The following is a 15,265-nucleotide window of genomic DNA, read 5'->3' on the forward strand; positions in this document are numbered from 1 at the left end:
CCTTATATGGGTCTGTAGATGGAAATATAAAAGAGTTATGGATTTTAGAAGGCGAGGAGGAAAAAACAAAAATGCAAAAATAAAATTGGCCTGGTCCTTAACCCCTTGGGGACGGAGCCCATTATGAACCTAAGGACGGGAGCATTTTTTGCATTAATATTAAGCATTAATAACTCTGGGATGCTTTTACTTATAAATTTGATTCCAAGACTGTTTTTTCGTGACATATTCTACTTTATGGTAGTGGTAAATTTTTTGTCGATACTTGCATAATTTCTTGATGAAAAATTAGAAAATTTAGCAATTTTCTAACTTTGAAGCTCTCTGCTTGTAAGGAAAATAGACATTCCAAATTAACTATCTATTGATTCACAAATACAATGGGGGAGATTTATCAAAGGATTTAGACTGGTTTTTCCTGTCTAAATTTGTCGCATAGAAAGTCGCAGTCTAAATATGTGCAACTTTTCTGCGACTTTTGCTGTAGAGGATTTTTAGAACATGATGCATGCAAGTCTATTTTAGACGGAAATGCATTGGAAAATGCATTGGTGCTGAATTTATCAAGTGCGACTTTTGTGCGACAAGTCGCATCTGCCCAAAATACGCTGAAATGTCAGACCATGTTGGAGCAGGTCTAAATGCAGTTTAAGCTGTAGACCCTGAAGTCTGAGCACAGAATTTATCAAGGGCTGTGAGACCTTTGATAAATTAGGAGCACAATAGACAGGAGACTACCACATATGCTGGTCTATAAGCATACCCAGAATAGACTAGATTAGTAAATGTCCCCCATTATGTCTACTTTATGTTTGCATCATTAAGTTGACATGTTTTTACATCAGAAGACATTAGAGGGCTTCAAAGTTCAGCAGCAATTTTCCAATTTTTCACAAAATTTTCTAAATCGGAATTTTTCAGGGACCAGTTCAGTTTTGAAGTGGATTTGAAGGGCCTTCAAATTAGAAATACCCCACAAATGACCACATTATAAAAACTGCACCCCTCAAAGTATCCAAAATGACATTCAGTAAGTTTGTTAACCCTTTAGGTGTTTTGCAGGAATAGCAGCAAAGTGAAGGAGAGAAAAATTCAAAATCGTCATTTTTTACACTCGCATGTTCTTGTAGACCCAGTTTTTTTATTTTTACAAGTGGTAATAGGAGAAAAAGCCCCCCGAAATTTGTAACCCAATTTCTCTCGATTAAGGAAATACCTCATATGTGTATGTCAAGTGTTCAGTGGGCGCAGTAGAGGACTCAGAAGGGAAGGAGCAACAATGGGATTTTGGAGAGTGAATTTTGCAGAAATGTTTTTTGGGGGGCATGTCACATTTAGGAAGCCCCTATGGTGCCAGAACAGCAGAAAAAACCCACATGGCATACCATTTTGGAAACTACACCCCTCAAGGCACGTAACAAGGGGTCCAGTGAGCCTTAACACCTCACAGGTGTTTGACGACTTTTCGTTAAAATTGGATGTGTAAATGAAAAAAAAAATGTTTTTCACTAAAGTGCATTTTTTACCCCAAATTTCCATTTTTACAAAAGGTAATGGGAGAAAATGCCCCCCAAAATTTGTAACCCCATCTCTTCTGAGTATGGAAATACCCCATGTTAGGATGTAAAATGCTCTGCTGGCGCACTACAATAGTTACATAGTTAGTACGGTCGAAAAAAGACATATGTCCATCAAGTTCAACCAGGGAATTAAGGGGTAGGGGTGTGGCGCGATATTGGGGAAGGGATGAGATTTTATATTTCTTCATAAGCATTATGCTACAATGCTCAGAAGAGAAGGAGTACCATTGGGCTTTTGGAAAGCAAATTTGTTTGGAATGGTAGTCAGGGGCCATGTGCGTTCACAAAGCCCCCCGTGGTGCCAGAACAGTGGACCCCCCACATGTGACCCCATTTTTGAAAACTACACCACCCACAGAATTTAATAAGGGGTGCAGTGAGTATTTACACCCCACTGGCGTTTGACAGATCTTTGGAACAGTGGGCTGTGCAAATGAAAAATTTTATTTTTCATTTTCACGGACCACTGTTCCAAAAATCTGTCAAACACCTGTGGGGCGTAAATGTTCACTGCACCCCTTAATACATTACATGGGGGTGTAGTTTCCAAAATGGGGTCACATGTGGGGGGGTCCATTGTTCTGGCACTTTATAAACACACGTGGCCTTCAATTCCGGACAAATTGTCACGATTCGGCTTACAGGTAGTGGATCCTCTGTGTCAGCGAGGGATTGGCGTGGACCGTGCTGGTGGACCGGTTCTAAGAGGCTACTGGTGTTCACCAGAGCCCGCCGCAAAGCGGGATGGTCTTGCTGCGGCAGTAGCAACCAGGTCGTATCCACTAGCAACGGCTCAACCTCGCTGACTGCTGAGAAGGCGTGGGACAGAAGGACTAGGCAGAGGCAAGGTCAGACGTAGCAGAAGGTCGGGGCAGGCGGCAAGGTTCGTAGTCAAGATGGATAGCAGGAGTTCAGGTAACACAGGCTTTGGACAACACTAAACGCTTTCACTGGCACAAGGCAACAAGATCCGGCAAGGGAGTGCAGGGGCAGTGAGCAGATATAGCCAGGGAACAGGTGGAAGCCAATTAAGCTAATTGGACCAGGCACCAATCATTGGTGCACTGGCCCTTTAAGTCTCAGAAAGCTGGCGCGCGCACGCCCTAGAGAGCGGAGCCGCGCGCGCCAGCACATGACAGCAGGGGACCGGGACGGGTAAGTGACTTGGGATGCGATTCGCGAGCGGGCGCGTCCCGCTGTGCGAATCGCATCCCCGACGGCCATGTCAGTGCAGCGCTCCCGGTCAGCAGGGCCGACCGGAGCGCTGCAGGGAGAGAGACGCCGTGAGCGCTCCGGGGAGGAGCAGGGACCCGGAGCGCTCGGTGTAACACAAATTTTCTCTTCAAAATCCCAATGGCACTCCTTCTCTTCTGAGCATTGTATTGCGCCAGCAGAGCACTTTACATCCGCATATGGGGCATTTTCTTACTCAGAAGAAATGGGGTTACAAATTTTGGGGGGCTTTTTTCCTATTTTCCCTTGTGAAAATGAAAAATTTAACACCAGCATTTTTGTGAAAACTTTTTATTTTTTTTTCCCATCCAAATTTAATGAAAATTTGTCAAACACCTGTGGGGTGTAAATGCCTTGTCACGTTCTGTGAGGGGTGTAGTTTCCAAAATGGGGTCACATGTGGGTATTTATGTTTTTGCGTTTATGTCAGAACCGCTGTAAAATCAGCCACCCCTGTGCAAATCACCAATTTAGGCCTCAAATGTACATGGTGCGCTCTCACTCCTGAGCCTTGTTGTGCGCCCACAGAGCATTTTACACCCACATATGGGGTATTTCTGTACTCAGGAGAAATTGCGTTACAAATTTTGGGGGTCTTTTTTTCCTTTTACTGCTTGTGAAAATAAAAAGTATGAGGCACCACCAGCATGTTAGTGTAAACATTTTTTTTTTACACTAACAGGCTGGTGTAGCCCTCAACTTTTCCATTTCATAAGGGGTAAAGGAGAAAAAGCCCCCCAAAATTTGTAGTGCAATTTCTCCCGAGTACGGAAATACCGCATATGTGGCCCTAAACTGTTTCCTTGAAATACGACAGGGCTCTGAAGTGAAAGAGCGCCATGCGCATTTGAGGACTAAATTAGGGATTGCATAGGGGTGGACATAGGGGTATTCAACGCCAGTGATTCCCAAACAGGGTGCCTCCAGCTGTTGCTAAATTCCCAGCATGCATGGACAGTCAGTGGCTGTCCAGAAATGCTGGGAGTTGTTGTTTTGCAACAGCTGGAGGCTCCGTTTTGGAAACACTGCCGCACGATACGTTTTTCATTTGTATTGGGGGGGGGGGCCGTGTAAGGGGGTGTATATGTAGTGTTTTACCCTTTATTTTGTGTTAGTGTAGTGTAGCGTTTTTAGGGTACATTCGCAATGGGGTGTTATGGTGAGTTTCCCGCTAGGAGTTTGCGCTGCGGCGAAAAATTTACCACAGCCCAAACTTGAAGCAGGAAACTTACTGTAAACCTGCCCGTGTGAATGTACCCTGTATGTTCACATGGGGTGGCAAGCCTCCAGTTGTTTCAAAACTACAACTCCCAGCATGTGCTGACTGAGGAGTTGTACTTTTGCAACAGCTGGAGGCACACTGGTTGGAAAACCTTCAGTTAGGTTCTGTTACCTAACTCAGTATTTTCCAACCAGTGTGCCTCCAGCTGTTGCAAAACTACAACTCCCAGCATGTACTGACAGACAGTGCATGCTGGGAGTTGTACTTTTGCAACAGCTGGAGGCACACTGGTTGGAAAACCTTCAGTTAGGTTCTGTTACCTAACTCAGTATTTTCCAACCAGTGTGCCTCCAGCTGTTGCAAAACTACAACTCCCAGCATGTACTGACAGACCATGCATGCTGGGAGTTGTACTTTTGCAACAGCTGGAGGCACACTGGTTGGAAAACCTTCAGTTAGGTTCTGATACCTACCTCAGTATATTCCAACCAGTGTGCCTCCAGCTGTTGCAAAACTACAACTCCCAGCATGTACTGACAGACCGTGCATGCTGGGAGTTGTACTTTTGCAACAGCTGGAGGCACACTGGTTGGAAAACCTTCAGTTAGGTTCTGTTACCTAACTCAGTATTTTCCAACCAGTGTGCCTCCAGCTGTTGCAAAACTACAACTCCCAGCATGTACTGATCGCCGAAGGGAATGCTGGGAGATGTAGTTATACAATAGCTGGAGGTACGCAACTACAACTCCCAGCATGTCAAGACAGCTGTTTGCTGTTTGGGCATGCTGGGATTTGCAGTTTTGCAACATCTGGAGGGCTACAGTTTATAGACCACTGCCCAGTGATCTCCAAACTGTGACCCTCCAGATGTTGCAAAACTACAAATCCCAGCATGCCCAGACAGCAAAGAGCTGTTTGGGCATGCTAGGAGTTGTAGTTTTGCAAATTCTGGAGGGCTACAGGTTAGAGACCACTGTATAATGGTCTCAGACTGTAGCCCTCCAGATGTTGCTAGGCAAATTACCAGCTTCCGTCGGATCCAGGGAGCCGTCCTCTTCTGCCACACGCCCGTCCTCTTCTTTTTCCCTGTTCTGCCCTGCCTATTGTGGGTGGGCAGGACGAGGAAAACGAAAATTAACCCTCCCCGCCCCCGATCTGCTATTGGTGGTCGCGTCTAGACCACCAACAGCAGGGATAGGAGGGGTGGCACCCCTGCCACCTCACTCCTATCCCTTCAGGGGGATCGTGGGTGTCTTAGACAACCGCAATCCCCCTTATATTCCGGATCACCGGCTCACCATAGACCCGTAATGACCCGGAATCGGCACAAATCACAAGTGTAAATTCACGACACAAATCGCCGACGCTAGGCATTTGCGCGGGGTGCCTGCTGATTGATATCAGCAGTCACCCCGGTCCGGTCCCTGCTCGGCACGCGGCGGGGACCGAAATTCCCACGGGCGTATGGATACGCCCTTCGTCCTTAAGTACCAGGACGCAAGGGCGTATGCATACGCCCTTCGTCCCCAACAGGTTAAAGGGTACCTCTCATCAAATAAACTTTTGATATATTTTAGATTAATGAATGTTGAATAACTTTCCAATAGCATGTTAATGAAAAATATGCTTCTTTCTATTGTATTTTTCCCGATCAGTCCTGTCAGCAAGCATTTCTGACTCATGCTGGAGTCCTAAACACTCAGAGCTGCCAGCCTGCTTTGTTCACAGCCAAACAGGCTGTGAACAAAGCAGGCTGGCAGCTCTGAGTGTTCTCCTTTGTGAAAAAAGCAGACTGGCAGCTCGTAGTGTTTAGGACTCCAGCATGAGTCTGAAATGCTTGCTGCCAGGACTGGTAGGGAGACCCCTAGTGGTCATTTCTTCAAAGTGGAAAATTAAATAGAAAGAAGCGTATTTTTTAATAACATGCAATTGTAAAGTTATTCTGCATACATTAATCTATAATATATCAAAAGTTTTTTTGATGAGAGGTACCCTTTAAGATTAAAATGGACTTGGTCCTTAAGGGGTTAATACAGGGATAACTATTGAAATTATTTATCCAGTAGTCTTATAATACATTTTATTTTTACCACTGATTTTACATGGGGCATTATATATGACTGTAACATTTTCTTTTTCCCTATTTTTATCTTTCAAATTTTATTTTATTTGTATTAAAGGACATCTGCAGCGTGATTAACACTCATCCCCTATCCACAGGATAGGGGATAAGTGTTTGATCGCGGGGGGTCCGACCGCTGGGACCCCCTGTGATCTCCTGAACGGGGCCGCGGCTGTCCCGTGCAGGGGGCGTGCCGGCTGCAGCATGACGTTGCAGCTGGCACGCCTCCTCCATACATCTCTACGGGAGAGGTGGGGTGTCACCGTTGACCTCTAGATCGATGCTACGCGCCTTAGCGCTCACCATGAGCGCTAATGGCGGCGCCCCGTTAGGGAGATCGCGGGGGGTCCCAGCGGTCGGACCCCCCCTCAATCAAACATTTATCCCCTATGCTGTGGATAGGGGATAAGTGTCATACCGCTGCAGTTGTCCTTTAAAGTATTTTAGGTAGGTGGTCGCTAGGGCCCAGCACACCTCCTTACTTGACCTCACCCACTTCTGTTCAATAAATTCTGTCTACCTTTTTATTTCATTCATTTCTCCCCCCCACTCACACCCTATCCTTCTTTTTCTCCCCCATTTTCTTATTTTCTTCCCTCTCCTTCTCTGTCCCTTTGCACCCCCCGTTTCTGACTCCACTTACTGTCCCCTTTCTCTCCTCCCTCCCCCCGCCTCTATACTCTTACAGACTATCCCAGAACACCTGAGGACTGCCTCTTTTTTTTCTGTTTGAGTTTATATTCTTGATTTGCATTATCGAGATTACATATTTATATGTCATCTCTAATGCTGAAGGAAAAATATATCTGTTGAACTATGCACCACTTTCCTGAGCTTGCAATCTACTCGTGACTAAATAACCTTGAAACAACGCTAGAAGACCCAAGATGAGACGTCGAGTCAAAACATTTGAAGAAGATGCAGATTGTATAAGAAGGGCAAAGAAAGAGGGCTGCATAAATGAACTTTGGCCATGAAAGAAATTAATGGACACTAGATATGCTAACATATAAGGACACAATATTTTAAACAACCAATCAGAATGTAATATGCTAATTGTGATGTCATAATTCACCCTGCTTCTTTGTACAATGTAAAAACCAAATTTACTTCCTGTAATAAACAGAACTCCCTCAGGTATTGAGGAGGGAACTCATACCAACCTGGCCTGGTGTGAATTTTCTTACGTCGACGCCCGGAAATTAGTACAGCGGTAGTCACTCACAGATTGAGGCCGCGCATTAACGCATCCTTATCATACAGACCCCACTGATGAACAATTAGGAGCATTTGGGAGTGCCTCGCTGCTGCATAGTATCCAGTATATCATTTCATTTCTCCATGAAGAGGGATTGATGGGCTCTTTATGGAGTTGTGGTTACACCACAACCCACCCAGGTGAGCGGCTCTATCGCCAACTGGTATTTTTTTATCATCTTCTGTGACGTTATTACCCTATGTTATTATCCTCTGCCTGTGTGTCTCTTTTTTCTTTTGTCTATGCTGCTTGCAGGTTATAGTGTATCTTCAATGTGACATGTTTCCTTTAATGCACAAAGATCTTAAATATAATTTTAGGGAACGTTTACACAGGAGCGCATCCACATCGTATGTGATGCCGCAGACGCGCTGCCGGCACACACAGAGTTAAGGCGGAGCAAACTCCCTGCTGCTGCTGCCATAGCTCTGCGTGTCCAACTGTGACTGCCGGTGGGAAATCTGCAGCTACGGGCAGACACACAGAGCTACAAGAGAAGCAGCAGGGGTTATACGTTGCAGATGCGCTCCCGTGTGAACGTACCCTTAGTAGGCTTTTATGACTGTCACAATTTCATCAACAGTTTTTTTTAGAATTTCATCAAAGCATACACAAGAAGATTCTAGGCACTGCTACAAACCATCAGACCTTTGTTAGCTTCTTATCCTTAGCACAGGATTTAAATAAGGAGGCATTTACTAAGTGCAGGAGTTACTACCCTTTCCCAGTACAGGAAAGACAGTCTTTCATACATGCAGTGGAGAAATAAGACCGTGGGACTCACCAAAATGCTAGTCTTTAAAATCTTTATTCTTTATCAGAAGAAACAACTGCAGTGCTGATCAGCAGGGATGGCAACGAGTGGATAACGCGTGGGGGAGTAAAAAAGACGAGCGTTTCATGCCACTAGACCAGAGGAAGCACCCTAGTGGCGTGAAATGCTCGTTGTCTTTTTTACTTCCCCGCAAGTTATCCACATTATGTTAAAGCATTGATATCTAGGGAATGTTTTGATTTAGAAGTGCACAGATTTGATTGTTTGCTAAGTTTATCCTACCAGAATGACCTTCCTGCAGGATTACAGATGTTATACAAAAGCAATTACTGTAATGCTGAATATTGTTGGTTACTCAGGCAGTCATTGGATCTAAGTCACCACTTACTTTTTTCAGTCTTGACATGCCATTATGAGCTCGAATTGCTGAAAGCAATGCAGATCTTTCATTCTCTGGCTCAACAAACACCCTTTCGCCTCCATCTGTTGGTGAGCTCTGATATAAACATATAAACATTTTGTCATTAATTAATATTTTAAGCAGCTCATAAATAATGAAGATCCGTTACACAAATAATTTATTTTTAGAATATCTGCCTAACAACACAAAAACACAAACACATAACAAAAAAACGTCATGAATATTCTTAGCTCACATAGGCACCTCTTGTTGCAAAACTTATTTTCCACAGAAACCAGTCATATTTCCACTTAAATAAATAATATGGTAGCTGTGGTGTTAATGGTGGCTATCTACAATAAGACCATTGAAAGCCTAAGACCTTTTTGTTAAATAAGAGGAAATACAATACACGAAACGTAAAATCCTTGCTTCCCCAAATATCGCATCAACAGTTGAAATAAATACCTGTCATCTGCAGCAATATTGATTTAAAGGGGTACTCCACTGGAAAACATTATTTTTTTTTTATCAACTGGTGCCAGAAAGTTAAACAGATTTGTAAATTACTTCTATTAAAAAATCCCAATCCTTCCAGTACTTAGCTGCTGTATAATACACAGGAAGTTCTTTTCTTTTTGAATTTCCTTTCTGCCTGACTACAGTGCTCTCTGCTGACACCTCTGTCCATTTTAGGTACTGTCCAGAGTAAGAGCGAATCCCCATAGCAAACCTCTCTTGCTCTGGACAGTTCTTGGCATGGACAGAGGTGTCAGCAGAGAGCACTGAGGTCAGGCAGAAAGGAAATTCGAAAAGAAAAGAACTTCCTGTGTATTATACAGCAGCTGATAAGTACTGGAAAGATTGTGATTTTGTAAGAGAAGTAACTTACATATCGGTTTAACTTTCTGGCACCAGTTGATTTAAAAGAAAATGTTTTCCAGTGGAGTACCCCTTTAATTAACAAGGAACAACAGCAGCAAGTAGGTAAACTTGGCCACAACATTTTTGTAAATGTACATTTTTAATAATATCTGGATACCAATGTATTCCAGATTATTGACTAGATTGCAGTATCATGTACTATAAATGTAAAAATATGTGTTTATTTGTTTTATTGAATACAATTAAGAAGCCAAAAATCCAGCAAAAATCTGTGAAACAGCTTACCTGAATTTTCCTAAGCTTCTCTTTACCTTCCCCAGACTGAATAGCTCCCATCAGAGCACTATGAAGAGAGGTGTCCGTCTGCATAGGCTTAAATACAACTGGTCGCAATCTTGCCTTAGGTCCAAAAATATTATTACCGCTGGGACTTTCTGGTTCATCTATTACTGTTGAAGGTATAATATCAATTTCACATTTTTTTTCCTTCTCATGCGTTACTACAGGGGAAGAAGTGGCTTTTAAAGGGACACCTGAATTGGCTTGTTCTATTTTAACAGATTTTTCTCTAACAGCTCTTAAGAAAGCATTCGATGGCAGGCCAGATGTTGGTCGAGGTAAACGGGAAGAATCAGCTGGAGCAGGAGTATTAATATCTGTCCTTTTAGTTACATGTGTGTTTCCTAAAATACTTTGTGATCCACTGAAACCATTCTGTTCAGACATTGATGTTTCTGTTTTAACAGCAATAGACTGGTTTTTAGTAGTTGGTTCTATTTGGAGAACATTCCTATTTATTGGTTGACCATTATGTTTGTTAACATTTTTGTTCAAATCAACACTTATTTCTTGCTTATTCATAGCTTTAGCTTCCACTTTTGGCTTCTTTTCTAAAAAGTGTCCACTGTTTTTTGTTGTGGTGTTCCCATTATCACAGTTTATTTCCAGTTTGGCCTCTGAAGCTTGAACAGGTTTTTCTTTTACAGGTTCTGTATACTTGAATATAGCAGAAGCAACATATTGGCTAGATGTCCGCTTGGAAGATTTCAGAAATGGCAAATCTTTTCTCTCCATGTTTGGTTGCTCAAAAATGACTACTCTTTCTTTTGAAGCTGTTGACAATTGAACTGGTTTGGTCTGCTGTGGTCCATTAGGCTTTTCATTAGCTGCAGTTTGTAGGTCAGTTTTCTGTTTAATTGTACTTTCAATGATGTTTTCATTTGGACTTTTTATAGGTTTTGGTTGCTGTATTTCACTAAATTTGCTATAAGCTGTAGGTTTTACAAATGACATTTCTGTTCTTCCCTTGCTTGTATTTTCAATAATAATCATCCTTTCTTGAGGAGCTGCTACTTTTGGGGCAGATTTTGTTGACAGCATTTGATTATTGGTATAATTTAACTTATTAGGTATCTGTTGGTCTAAACTCTTAAATGCTGCTTGATTTGTCTTATAACTTTTGATGGGGGCTAACTTTTTGACAGTCTGTTCTTTAGATTCCACAGCTTGTGGTTCCATAGAATTTGATCTCCAAAACTCTTTAGCTCTTTCCAAAAGAGGCTTCTCAACAAGAGTCCCCTCTGGTTCACTTATGGAAGTATCTTTCACATCTTTTTTGTCAAACAAAGACTGGGGGCTTATTAGATTCCCTTGGTCATCTATCTTAATGGCAGTAGCTGAAAGGGAAACCGCTCTGTCATATTTTTTTATATCTGGTTTAGGTGGAACAACTGTAAAAGTAGTCATGCCTACTTTTGGTTCATATGTTTGTTGTCGCCATAGTACTGGTTTAGTGGGCTCACCTGTCTTATAAATATTATTTAAAACAGGGCTTTCTTTCATTACTATTTTCTCCTTATACTCTGGCATTATGTCAATTCTTTCTTTTGCTGGTCTGGTTTCTTGTGATGCTTGGATGGAGGTAGCAGGTATTACTATATTGGAAGACAGATTCTCTTTAATTATATATTGCTTTTGAGGTATATTGATACTATAGTCATTTATAGATTTATCTGATGTACTGTAATATTCCATAGAATTTCCTTCTTGTAAAATAGATCTGTGTGTTTTGTACACTATACTATTTGTATTTTCAGTTTGTTCTACTTCTGGTCGTTCACCAATACTCTGGCTGTTACCAGTGGCAGAAGATTGTTCCATTTTATTGTATTCTTTCACTGGTGTGATGTTGTGTGGATTGTACTTTAAAGTGTTCAGTTCAGGAACCTCATCTATAATGGTCACAGGAACAGCAGCACTATGTTCACTGGAGTCTTTATAGTGACTTGATTCTTCACCTACAGGACTTGTTCTAGTTCCAATATGACTGCTCTCTCCAATGTCTCCATCATCCATATCTGTAAAGTAAATATTATGAATGTTCTGGTCCTTCAGATTTTACCAATATGTATTAGTCATTTTAACAAAAACCTAGATCAAAGAACATTTATTAAAACGACACTTAATATTTCTGAAATTTTTAGAATGTTATAAAGAAACGCCTTTCCACTAGTGTAATAATGTAAAAAGCATTTTAAACAAAATTGTTGTGATTTCTTCATCGCATGAAAACATAGAATCTCTGTCAAAAACAAGCTACCTCACCCCCTCCGGAAAAATGCCCAAGGACAAGCAGATATGAACTTTCTTTCTCCAATCATCTTTATGTAAGAACACTACTCAGTATTTATCTACTCCATATTTATACTTAACCCTTTTTGTGTGTGCATTAAAATATATTCTCAGTGGCTGGTGACATTTTGTCCATATGCTATTAACGCTTTACAATTAGCACGCAGGTTGGGAAACAGTGATCTACCTACATACCTGGCTATCTACTGCAGTTTTTCCCAACCAGGATCCATCTGACTGTTGCAAAACTACAACTCCCAGCATGTCCATACAGTCTCTGGTTGTAGTTTTTCTACTGCTGGTTGCACCCTGGATGGGAAACAGTAACCTGCCTATATACCTGGCTACCTACTGCAGTCTTTCTCAAACAGGGTGCGCATGGCTGTTGCAAAACTACAACTTCCAGCATGCCCAGACAGCCAGAGTTGTAGTTTTGCAACAGCCGGATGCACCCTGGTAGGGAAATAGTGACCTACCTAAATACCTGGCTACCTACTGCAGTGTTTCCCAACCAGGGTGCCTACAGAAGTTGTAAAAAAATACAACTCTTAGCATGCTCAGAAAGTGGTTGGGAAACTGCAGTAGGTAGCCAGGTATGTAGGTAGGTCACTGTTTCTCAACCAGGGTGCATCAAGCTGTTGCAAAACTACCTTACTACATACCTTCCTATCTAACTACTTACCTACATACCTGGCTACTAACTAACTAACTACATACCTGGCTACCTAACTACCTAGCTAAATGCCTGACTACATAGCTAGCTACCTACATACCAGACTAGTTACCTACCTACGTACCTGACTACCTACCTACCTGGCTTCCTGCCTTACTGCCCTTTTACTCAGCGGAACACTTATTAGGGGGGTATTATTATAGTTTGGGGGCCTATAGATGACGAGATTGTGTAGAGGTAGGGAGAGCACTGGAAAAATGCAGAGTCTAACATGTTTGTCCTGCAGATGCCAAAGATATGAAGTTTTGGCTGAAAGAAAACATCCTGGTATTATTGGTAATAGATTGCGGGGATCTCGCCGCCGGGGACCCCCGCAATGTCTCCTGCAGCACCTCCGATTTTCAGCTGCACAGAGCGAGGATCTGGCTGATGACGGGCAAGTCAATGGGAGGGGGCATGGCGGCCGTCCTCGCTCTGTGCAGCTGAAAAACGCGGGTGCTGCAGGAGAGATCGCGAGGGTCCCCAGCGGCGGGATCTCCACGATCTAACATCTTATCCCTTATCCTTTTGATAGGGGATAAGATGTTTAGCTCCGGAGTACCCCTCCTTAAATGACCAACATCAGTATGTATGTTTGTAAGTAATAAATCTTGGATGACCCCATATTTATCCCATGTAAAAGCCGGGCTTCCAAATATGTTGTGATTCCAAATGCAGAAGCTCTGTTCTTCTCTGGTCCTATTTTCTTTTGCAATTTTACTAAGAATTTTTCTGTAACTGTATGATTATCACCCATGTATTAAGGCAGTGTCCAAAGCTAAGGGAGGGCAATACATTTAAAGCTAAGATAGGGTTATTGGCGCTATTGCCACATCATGTGCTTCACAATGTACACATATTTAACATCTCAATGAGCAGGAGAACTAGTAGATTACGTTTATTAATTAAATAAACAAATATAGCATGAAATATCTGATAAACTGTAGAAAAATGTATTAATATTTTCTACAATTTTAAATAACTGAAAAATCCAATGTGTTTTTCAATTAAAAAAAACAAAAACAAATAATTGAGACTAAAAAACAAAGGAACAAAGCACCTTTAGAATTCCAAAAGCATTCTACAAAGGTAAAAATTTGTTCTGAACATGAAAGCCCAAAACAACCCTGGTCATGAAAGGGTTAAAGAGAACCTGTTTCCAATTTTATGCTACCCAAACAGCAGGTGTGGACATTTCAGAAAAATCATAGTTCAAGTGACGCGTCTCTCCCTATACATTTCTAGGGAGAGACGAATCACTAAAGCTGACTAAGTGGGCATTTATTTGTGCATTTTATGTATTGTTGTTTTGTGGGCTTTTTTTAGGCACATTGGGGGGTATATATGAAGCTTTTTACCCTGTTTTTACCCTGCTTTTTGTCTGTGATTTGTCGCAATTTTTCCTTCATGTCCTTTTTTGCGACAAATGTTTGCGCCAAATGGTTTAGAACAAAATCACTGATTTCACTTTGTTAGTCGTGATTTCAGTTACAATCATGCCTTGGTATGAAATTCATCATTTGCGACTTTTGTTTTGGCGCATTTTCGGGCGCAATCATGCCCGTTAGGTCGCAAACTTGCACCAAGTAAAAAAGTGACACAGAAAGTAGCTAAACAACATTACAAGGTAGAACACAGGCCAAACAAAGTGGCTTACCAATGTCTTAGTACGTGGCTGTTTTCAAGTTCACAAACAAAACAAAAACCTTAACCCATGTAAAGAATAAAAAAAGAGCTTGTTTAAAAGGACCACAAAGCAAAAAAAAAAAATGATGTTTAGCTAAGGCAGTGCTTCTCAATTATTTTCTGTCATGCCCCCCCTAGGAAGAAAACATTTCGTGCCCCCCGAGTGACTGTAAATAGTATCATTTGTCTATAAAATTGTTATAACTACACCTCTGCATAACACTGTATCCTTATTAACGTATATGAGGCTCTGTACACTTACAAAAGCAGGGCTCTGTACACTGACAACAAGCAGGGCTCTGTACACTGAGGACAAGCAGGGCTCTGTACACTGACAACAAGCAGGGCTCTGTACACTGACAACAAGCATGGCTCTGTACACTGACAACAAGTAGGGCTCTGTACACTGACAACAAGCAGGGCTCTGTTCACTGACAACAAGCAGGGCTCTGTACACTGACTACAAGCGGGGCTCTGTACACTGACAACAAGCGGGGCTCTGTACACTGACAACAAGCAGGGCTCTGTACACTGACAACAAGCAGGGCTCTGTACACTGACAACAAGCGGGGCTCTGTACACTGACAACAAGCAGGGCTCTGTACACTGACAACAAGCAGGGCTCTGTACACTGACAACAAGCAGGGCTCTGTACACTGACTACAAGCGGGGCTCTGTACACTGACAACAAGCGGGGCTCTGTACACTGACAACAAGCAGGGCTCTGTACACTGACAACAAGCAGGGCTCTGTACACTGAC

The 15,265-nt window shown here is 42.3% G+C and overlaps 1 protein-coding gene across 6 annotated transcripts in view; it reads right to left on the reverse strand.

Moving 5' to 3' along the window:
- The window catches only part of COBL (cordon-bleu WH2 repeat protein), a 612,569-nt gene that overhangs the window by 52,441 nt on the left and 544,863 nt on the right, over positions 1-15,265 (reverse strand). For all 6 annotated transcript variants that reach the window (XM_056520341.1, XM_056520342.1, XM_056520339.1 and 3 more), the window contains 2 exons: positions 9,761-11,832; positions 8,579-8,686 (listed from right to left, as the gene is read on the reverse strand). In XM_056520341.1, coding sequence (XP_056376316.1) covers positions 8,579-8,686; positions 9,761-11,832 — 2,180 coding nt within the window. The remainder of the gene's footprint in view (positions 1-8,578; positions 8,687-9,760; positions 11,833-15,265) is intronic.

The sequence above is a fragment of the Hyla sarda genome, chromosome 5 (assembly GCF_029499605.1).
Source record: "Hyla sarda isolate aHylSar1 chromosome 5, aHylSar1.hap1, whole genome shotgun sequence".
Lineage (NCBI taxonomy): Eukaryota > Metazoa > Chordata > Amphibia > Anura > Hylidae > Hyla > Hyla sarda.